The sequence below is a fragment of the Lacerta agilis genome, chromosome 16 (assembly GCF_009819535.1).
Source record: "Lacerta agilis isolate rLacAgi1 chromosome 16, rLacAgi1.pri, whole genome shotgun sequence".
NCBI lineage: Eukaryota > Metazoa > Chordata > Lepidosauria > Squamata > Lacertidae > Lacerta > Lacerta agilis.
Window position 1 is genome coordinate 18,991,873 of NC_046327.1, and position 9,167 is coordinate 19,001,039.

Below are 9,167 nucleotides of genomic sequence, written 5' to 3' on the forward strand. Positions count from 1 at the left end.
TTGCAAAAAAAGGGAAAGTTGACAGCTATGGCTGTTTCCCAATGCAAAAAAAGGAAGGTTGACTGCTGCTATGGAATAACTTAAAAACCAAAAACTATGCATTAAAAAGTCTGGCAGCACTTCTGCTCTTCTTGAATGGGGACAGCCTATCCGGACAACCTGAAGGAGTCAGCTATCCTGCAACTTAACAGAGCATCCCAATTGGGTGTGTCTACCTGGCTTACTTAAAACTCAACCTTGGAATTATTTGTGTGGAAGGAGCCAAGGGTCAGTAACCAAAATGTTCAGCACCCCCAGCATATCCCAGGGCTCTTTGAAGGAAGTCATGTTAGTCTAAAACCAAGATACATATGTACCACAGAGCCAGTTTGGTGTAGTGGTTAAGAGCGGCAGACTTGTAATCTGGTGAACTGGGTTCGTGTCTCCGCTCCTCCACATGCAGCTGCTGGGTGACCTTGGGCTAGTCACACTTCTCTGAAGTCTCTCAGCCCCACTCACCTCACAGAGTGTTTGTTGTGGGGGAGGAAGGGAAAGGAGAATGTTAGCCGCTTTGAGACTCCTTCGGGTAGTGAAAAGCGGGATATCAAATCCAAACTCTTCTTCTTCTTCTTCTTCTTCTTCTTCTTCTTCTTCTTCTTATGTTTCATAGTCAACAACACTAGTGAAGTGATAAATAGCAATTCCACATGGTTGTTTTATTCCCTACCCCAAGATACAGGGCCAGAATCAAAGTTTCCTGCGTTTGCAAAATGACTCCCTCCTCCTCCTTCCCCCATGTACCCCCACACCCCCCAAATCCTCTCTGGAGGATCAGGAGAACCTTTCCCCCCCCCAAAAAAAGTATACAGCAGGGGTCAGCAATTTTTTCCAGCAGGGGGCCGGTCCACTGTCCCTCAGACCTTGTGGGGAGCTGGACTATATTTTGGGGCGGGGGGAATGAACAAATTCCTATGCCCCACAAATAACCCAGAGATGCATTTTAAATAAAAGCACACATTCTACTCATGTAAAAACACCAGGCAGGCCCCACAGATAACCCAGAGATGCATTTTAGATAAAAGGACACATTCTACTCATGTAAAAACAGGCTGATTCCCAGACAGGCTGCGGGCCGGATTTAGAAGGCGATTGGGCTGGATCTGGCCCTGGCGCCTTAGTTTGCCTACCCATGGTACTGGGAGTGAAGAAGAAGAATGTGCTGGAGGAATGATCTCCTTAACATTACATTGAATGCAACCCAGTATTTGCACTTGTTTGTTGTGGGAGATCTAAATAGCTCCTTCCCAAAAGCTAGCCCATCTCATTACTGTATCCGGGATCCAAAGAGAAATATGGATGGAGTATACAGGCCCAACCATTAGGCAGCAAGAGGCAACTCAGGAAGCAAAATGCCTTGAACGTGGTTGCCTTGGTCTCATAGGCCGGTACTGGTAACAAACAATGCAATGCCCTCCATCGCATCCAGGCCCAAACAGAGGGTGGGCCATATGGGCCATTTGGCCCGGGCCTCCGATTCCAAAGGAGGCCTCGGTCAGGCTCACTTGTCTAATCTCAGCCTATTGGACGGCAGCTTCGTTTCTTGATTAGCTCCTGAACCCCAGAGACAAAGGCACAGGGCAGACTCATGTAAACAAATCCCAAAATCCCTTGCAGAATCCCAAAAATTTCCACTCCCCCCCCCACCATAGGGTAGGTGGGCTTACCTGGCTGGTTGCCACCCATCTTTCTATAGCTGGGGGTTGGGCAAAGGTTGGTAAAGGCCTTTTCAGCCCAAGCTCATCTTTGTTTTCTTAGCAGCTACACTACTCTTGGTCTTCATTAGGTAAGTGTTTCTTACCTAATTCTGGGGCTGGGATGTGACCTGCTGGGCATCCTGAGGATGCTGGGGGCTGGATCTGGGCAGTTGTGAAGGCCTCAGAGGCCTCCGATGGCCTGGAGGCCAATTGCGGAGCCTCTGCAGGTCCGGGGGAGTTCAGGGCTTGCCTCAGGGAGGCTGCAAGGCTTCGGAGGCCCATTGCGGCCTACAGGCCCATCGCGGAGCCTCCGCAAGCCCGGCAGAGGTCGGGGCTTGGCTTCGGAAGGCGGCAAGGCCTCTGAGAGCTTGGGAAACTCACTTCCAGGTTGAAATCTCAAAGAGCAAGCTGCTAGGACCTGGCAGTGCAAATGGTATCACAAGCCAGGGCTTAAATGACTCTAGATAGTCGTAATGTACTCATGAGGTTCTGACAGACAACACACTTCAGCCAGATTACGGAGTTTCATTTTTTTTAAAACAGATTTTTACAGATCAGTTCCGTAGAGCGTAGACATGAGTAGCACAGGGAGGAAGTTTGAAAGTGGTGCATCAAAGAGAAAACGCACTAAACAACAAGACGCAGCTGTAAAACAATCAAAATCTATTACTGCATTCGTAGTCAGAAGTCAACAAGTCAACCCTGTTAATCATCTTGCTGAATCAGGAACTTCCGTTATAGAGGTTAATAATATTGAAGAAACTGGCGATCAATCAACCGAGCGAGCTGTGGAACTACAAGCGCCTTCTCAACAACCTGAAGATAATAATACAGAATCTTCAGTTGAAATAATCCCTGCCCCACAGCCACAAATCGATATTGGGTTAATTAATAAGAGGAATAGAAATGATACTGAGAGACTTTTAAAAGTTCAGGACTTTGAGGTAACAATGAATGTTCCGAGTGATAAGGACAATAATTCATTTCCAAGTCGTCTTTTTACTGTAATAATGAAAAATGGCGAAAAACATAAACGAGATTGGTTGTGTTGGAGCCAAGTTAAGCAATCGCTGTATTGTGTACCTTGTTTTTTGTTCTCTAAAGGGGGAGTTACGGCTAATGTGAGTGCATTAACAGATCATCCAGGATGGAGCATAGAGAAAGGATGGAGAAGATTAAAGGATCGCATTCCTAGCCATGAAAATTCTAACTTACATAAAGAAAACTATATTGCGTGGAAAATGTCAAGTAGAGCTGCTCTGTGTGGTTCTGCAGTTGACAATTATGTTGTTGATCAGCTCAAGACTGAAAGTACTAAATGGAAGAAAATACTTCAACGCAGCCTCAACATTATCCTGTTTTTAGCTGAGAGAGGTCTCCCTTTCCTTGGTTCTTCTGAACGACTTGGTGATAGTCACAATGGTAACTTTTTGGGTTTAGTTGAGCTCCTCAGTAAATACGATTCATTATTAGTGGAACATGTTGCACAAGTACGAAATGCACAGGAGAATGGTGTAAGGCTCCAAGTACACTACCTATCAAGTAGAATTCAAAATGAGTTTATTGAAATTTGTGGATCATTCGTCCAGAGGAGTATCATTCAAGAAGTACTAGAAGCTAAGTATTTTGCGATTGCTGTTGATGCAACCCCTGATTGCTCTCACCAAGAACAGTTATCATTCATCATCAGATATGTGAGGAGGGAAGCTAAAAGTTTTGTGATTGAAGAGCGCTTTCTTGGTTTTCATGAATTTTCCATAAAGACTGGAGAAGAAATTGCCACTGAAATATTAGAAGTCTTAGAGAGGCTCAATTTGAACTTTCAAGACTGTGTGGGTCAAGCATATGACAATGGGTCTAACATGGCTGGAAAGTATGCAGGTGTACAGGCTATCCTAAAAGGAAAGAATGGGAACTGTATTTTCTCCAGTTGTGCCAATCATACTCTGAATCTCGTTGGTACCAATTGCGCTGAAGCCTGTAACGAAGCTATTACCTTCTTTGGAACCATTCAGAAAATGTTCAATGTCTTCAGTGCAAGCCCTTCACGTTGGGAGGTACTGAAGAAAAATGTTCCTGCCTCACTTCATGCAGTCTCGAAAACGAGATGGTCAGCAAGAATTGATAGTGTAAAACCAATTGCAAACCATTTTGATGGTATTCGAACTGCAGTATCTGAGATCAGTGAATTTAAAAATTTAACTGCAGAATGTAAAGCTGATGTTCGGGGAATAAAAAAATACTTGAACACTTTTGAATGTGTTGTAATGTCAAGTATTTGGATCAAACTCCTCACAATGATACATGAGATAAACTTGGTAATAGAATCACGCAATGCCACATTGGATGTTGAAAGGGGCAACATAGATCAACTGCGTACAGACATTTCGAATTTTAGAGAGAAATGGAATAACATACTTCAAGAATGTCGACATGTATCAGTCAAACTAGGTGTTTCAGATACTTTTATTACTCGCAGGGGATGTCTAACTCAAGAGGATGCTGAAAAAGACTTCAGAGTGAATGTATTCTTCAAAATAATTGACTTAGTTATTGTTGGACTGACACGGCGATTTTCTGCTGTTAGGGAAATATGTGAACTTTTCGATTTTTTGTGGAAGTTCCAACACTTCAATGAGGACGAACTGATACAAAAATGCACTCGGTTTCACTTGCGATACTCAAAACATATTTCCCGTGATGAAATTCAGAGTGAAGTGCTCCTCCTTAAGCGGATTTTCGATACAAATTTCAAACTTATTTCTCCGTCACCGAAAGAAATTGCCGATCAATTACTAAACTTGAATTTGGAAAACGTTTTTCCAAACCTTCTAATTGCATTACGCATTTTCCTATCATTACCAGCTACAGTGGCCTCCAATGAGAGAAGTTTCAATATATTAAAACGGATTAAGTCTTTCTTTCGATCAACAATGGCTCAAGAACGCCTAAATGGTTTAGCAATGATAAACATAAACCATGATAAGGCGAAGTTGCTAGATTTTTCCTGCATAATTCAAGAATTCGCAGAAAAGAAAGCTAGGAAAGCATTTTTAAATGTAAATACTTAAAACAATCCTTTTCCCTATGTATTTTTAAAAAGCACTGTTTTTTTATTCCATCATCCAATGTTTATTGGGGGGAACCTTTAGTCCATAAAAAACAAGACCCTTTCTTTCTCAACCCCACCCCCTCCCCACCGCTTGATTGTGATGCTGCTGCATTCTGCAATAACTGTAGCTTCCAGTTCAAAAGGCACCCTCCCAATGTCAGACTCAGTCCTGAAGATGGGGTTGGAACCACTGCCCCCAAATCACATTTGCTGGTGCCTGTCCAGGAGGATACCATGGTTAACGGCATCAAATGCCAATGAGGTAACAAGAAGCAGGAGCAAGGTCACACTCCCTGTCCCACACTCTGCAAAGGCCATCCATCAGGACAACCAAAGCAGACTAAGTTCTGTGGCCAGGACTCAACAGCAGATTGCAACTCAAGACTATGCTTCCTCCATAGTCACATCCTTCTGGGCATTGTACTCTTCCACGCTTGCCTCAAATTTGCTGAGTATGTGCTGGCAGACACCCATGAGATCCTCCAGCCCCTTCTGGAACATATCAACAGCCGGTAGGCCTCCTTTGGTCTGGATGCGGAGGTTTATTTTTCTTTCAGAAGGATGGGTGATGCTATATCCACAGAACTCCATATCAGGGTTTTTCATGATCATGTATTGAAGGGAGTTGCCAAGGGTGTGGTCCTCATTGTGGAACACAAATGTAAAACAGTTCTTATCTGTCCCATCTGCCCGTACCATCTGCAGCACTTGCGGCTTCTTCCTGTCCTCCTTGTCCCCCATCCTCTTCCTTGTGAGGCCGCCAAGCGCAGAGGACATAAAAAGCACTGTTGTATATCTATATTTTTCCGTTTTGTCTTTATATGCAGATACGGTTCAAGCCTTGAAATAAAATTATTTGTCAGCATAACTTTTGTAAAAATTATTTATATACTTACTTGTTTATAAGATTTCAGTGATCCCCAGAGAGAGAAAAGGGGGGGGCACATTATGTACCTGGCCCGGGCCTCTGCCTGGCTCTGCAAGGCCCTGATCGCATCCATGACATTGTGTGACCTTTGCTTGTTGTCTGTAGAAGCTTAGCAGTCACTCAAATGCAGGGCTGTTCAACAAACCTTTTTAAAGCATCAGAAAAGTAGAACTGGGCGCTCACAATCTGTTTCCTTCCTCCCAACACAGTGGCTCTACTGTTTGGTACAGTAAATCTTTTTCAGTTCTTCATTTCTTCTTCTTCTTCTTCATTTCTCTGGAGGCCTTGCATTCTCTCTTCCGGCATACCTCCCTCCCACCTCCCAGAGCAAGAAATGTCCTCTCTTGCACTGCACACTATGGGTTGTCTTTCAGTTTAGTTCTCTGCAGTCTGTGCACTTCTAGCTCTCCAGCATAGAAATGTGCGTCCTCTTCTCTTGTTTTTTTGGAACCTCTGCCCCCAACAAAGTCTATTTCCATACTCCAAGGATGCCCATATGCCATGCATTATACAAAGGCAGGTCAGGATGCCACTGACACTGGATCTCAGTTAGCACTAATGCAGTACTAAGAATAACGCTGGAGGGAGGGTGCTGCCATCTGGGAAAGTCCAAAGTGCTCTCTGATAGAGGTTGAAAACTCTTGCCTCTAGAAGCCTTTTATCTTCACCACTCACCGAGCTGATTGCAGTTACAGAAGGACAAAACACACTGGCTGAAAAGCAAGAGGTGGAGGACTGAAGAGGTGTTCTTATCAGCTGAAATGCCCACATTTGCCCCATTAGTGAGCACGGAGTCTTAGCCTTTGAAGCACCCAAACCCTCTCTTGTCGTCCAATTTGTGAGATAGCCAGGTGGTGCAGTCATCATGCAGGAACTGTACCACTCTTTTCTCCACTGAGGCGGCATTCATTCCAGACTGCTCCTATATAACCTGAATAGCTCAGTCGGTTAGATCGTGGCACCGATAACAGCAAGGTTGCAGGTTCAGTCCCCATATGGGACAGCTGCATTGCAAGGGGTTGTGCTAGATGGTCCACAGGGTCCCTTCCAACTCTACAATCCTATGATTCCTTTGTGCAGATGTGGGGAGGGGAAGAAAGTCTCATCAGGGGACACGGGGGGGAGAGGCATTTTGCCCAGGGCCTCAAATTCAAAGAGGGCCTCAAATTTATTTATTTATTACATTTGATAAGTTTGGCACTGGACCAAAATGTGACACGCACACTCTCAGCTTCGGACTGCACAAATTTAAGCAAATAAGCGATGCGATTTGGTAACGTGAACATGTCTCCTGATGTGCCCACGGCCCTACAGAGGCTGGAGTAGTGGTGAAATGCAGGATGCCAGGAGCAGAGTGACCAACTCGTAGCCAATGGCAGAAGGCCCAGAGCTGCTCTCTGGGTGTAAATTGTAAATAAACGTACATAAAACTGCCAGAAACTCATTAATTCTTATCAGAGCTTGCTTGCCTGCCTGAGATCATTACATCAGGGTTCACAGATAAGCACAGCATCAAAGCGAGCCAATTAGTATATAGCAAAACAAGCATTAGTATATAGCAAAGCAAGCAGATCCTGAAGTTGAGGCTCCAGTACTTTGGCAACCTCATGAGAAGAGAAGACTCCCTGGAAAAGACCCTGATGTTGGGAAAGATGGAGGGCACAAGGAGAAGGGGACGACAGAGGATGAGATGGTTGGACAGTGTTCTCGAAGTGACTGGCATGAGTTTGGCCAAACTGCGGGAGGCAGTGGAGGATAGGGGTGCCTGGCGTGCTCTGGTCCATGGGGTCACGAAGAGTCGGACACGACTGAACGACTGAACAACAAAGCCAACTTCTAGGGGCCGAGGTCTCTTTGCCCTCCCCAATAAAATGTTTGAGAGACCTGCCCACCCCCAAAGTTAATGGGCATTGCCATTCAAATGGTGTATATGATTATGGAGGGGGGGGCCTTACCAGGACTCCCCAAAAATATTTAATTCAAGTTTGCACACCTGAAAGCAAGTGAATATAAACATATATGAGCTCATTCTTGCAACAACTACCTATCAGTTTTGGGGCTATCTTGACTACCAAGATGCAAGCCTTCCAGAACATTTCACCTTTGATTCAGCACAATGGCAAGTGGGCGTGGGTATATACGTACATACAAAAACAACAACATCAAAAGGACTAATTTCACCCATTATTAAAAGCACAGAATCACAAGTCCCTTGTGGAAGCCTTGCTTTCTTCGTCACCCTTTCCCCACCCCCACCCCAGCTCCTTCTCCTGCATCCCCCAAAGGCAGAGCCTTGGGAGGGTTTCTTTGACCTTTGCACAGTGCAAGGCTAATGAGAAAGCTGTTTGTTTTTTTATTACAGGTTGATTCATGTAAAACGTGCACAGAGGGATAATCTCATCTTCAGATGTGTCCAGGGAAATGGCAGGAAAGAACACACCGACTTATTCATTAATAAAAGTGACATTTAGAGCATATATGGAATTATAACACTGAAACCACAGCTCTGGTATAATGTAGTAGCTGGGAGAATGAATGAGCTATGCATCGGGAATTTTGAATTACAAAACTCACCTTTACTCATCCACTCTTTCAGCTCCATATCTGCAACACGGGGGACAGGGGTGTCAACTGGAATAAAATATTGGGAGGAGGTAAGACCCACCCCATGTAATTAATCACATGATGCAGCACGCACACCATTTGAATGGCAATGTCCATCAACTTGTGGGGGGCTGGCCCCCTCAAATATTTTATTTGGGGAGCCATAGGGACCTCGGCCACCAGGAGTTGGCTCCTATGATGGGGAGTAATGATAGTGACCTAACTTATAGGGTTGTTATGATATTAAACAGTTCTCATTTTTCCATTCTTATGTTTGGGATGCCTAATTGCCACATATATGTTCTCTGGCTGGAGAACTGCATTGCAAAGTTTGGAGAAGTGTGAATTTCAAACGAGAGTGATATTTTGCTTTTGCATGTTGGTTCAGGAAGTGCAAATTTGGCCAAACACATTTCTTCCTCATCCCTAATTAGGACAAAGCAAAATGTCACAAAGAAGTAAACAAGTTTTCCAAGATTCCCAGAATTCTATTTCAGTAGTTGTTTATGTAAGTAAGACAAATCAGAAGATGGGGAGCAAAGTCCTAACCCCTTGCCTGGATAGATCAGTTGGTTAGAGTGTGGTCTTTTGCTTTGGAACTCTTTGTGACAGTATTGGAACATGATTGTGCTATCTATACTCAGCACTTTCATTGTAGCTTTGAGGCTATTGTTCTTGCTTCTGTATTTAAAAACCAATGACATCTATCCATTACACACACACACACACACACACACACACACAGCCTTACTTGCCCAACTGAAATAAATTTTAAAAATTGTCCAGTAGC

The 9,167-nt window shown here is 44.2% G+C and overlaps 2 protein-coding genes across 2 annotated transcripts; one reads left to right on the forward strand and one right to left on the reverse strand.

The window, feature by feature from the left end:
* Positions 1-1,927: 1,927 nt before the first annotated feature.
* Positions 1,928-4,862, forward strand: LOC117061120 (zinc finger MYM-type protein 1-like). Its single transcript, XM_033173807.1, has 2 exons — positions 1,928-2,060; positions 3,099-4,862. The coding sequence occupies exons 1-2, from the start codon at positions 1,928-1,930 to the stop codon at positions 4,802-4,804; spliced, it is 1,839 nt and encodes a 612-aa protein (XP_033029698.1). The 3' UTR covers positions 4,805-4,862.
* An 87-nt stretch (positions 4,863-4,949) lies between these two features.
* LOC117061224 (DNA-directed RNA polymerases I and III subunit RPAC2-like) lies at positions 4,950-5,622 on the reverse strand. The gene has a single exon (XM_033173924.1). It carries the CDS (start codon positions 5,620-5,622, stop codon positions 5,230-5,232), a length of 393 nt encoding a protein of 130 aa, XP_033029815.1. The 3' UTR covers positions 4,950-5,229.
* Positions 5,623-9,167: the final 3,545 nt, after the last annotated feature.

Excerpts from the sequence above, each read along its gene's own strand:
- LOC117061120 (XM_033173807.1), top strand. The coding sequence starts at position 1,928 with ATGGCCTGGAGGCCAATTGCGGAGCCTCTGCAGGTCCGGGGGAGTTCA. Across the intron at positions 2,061-3,098 it reads CCTCCGCAAGCCCGGCAGAG|CTGAGAGAGGTCTCCCTTTC; the intron begins GTCGGGGCTTGG and ends TCCTGTTTTTAG.
- LOC117061224 (XM_033173924.1), bottom strand. The coding sequence starts at position 5,622 with ATGTCCTCTGCGCTTGGCGGCCTCACAAGGAAGAGGATGGGGGACAAG.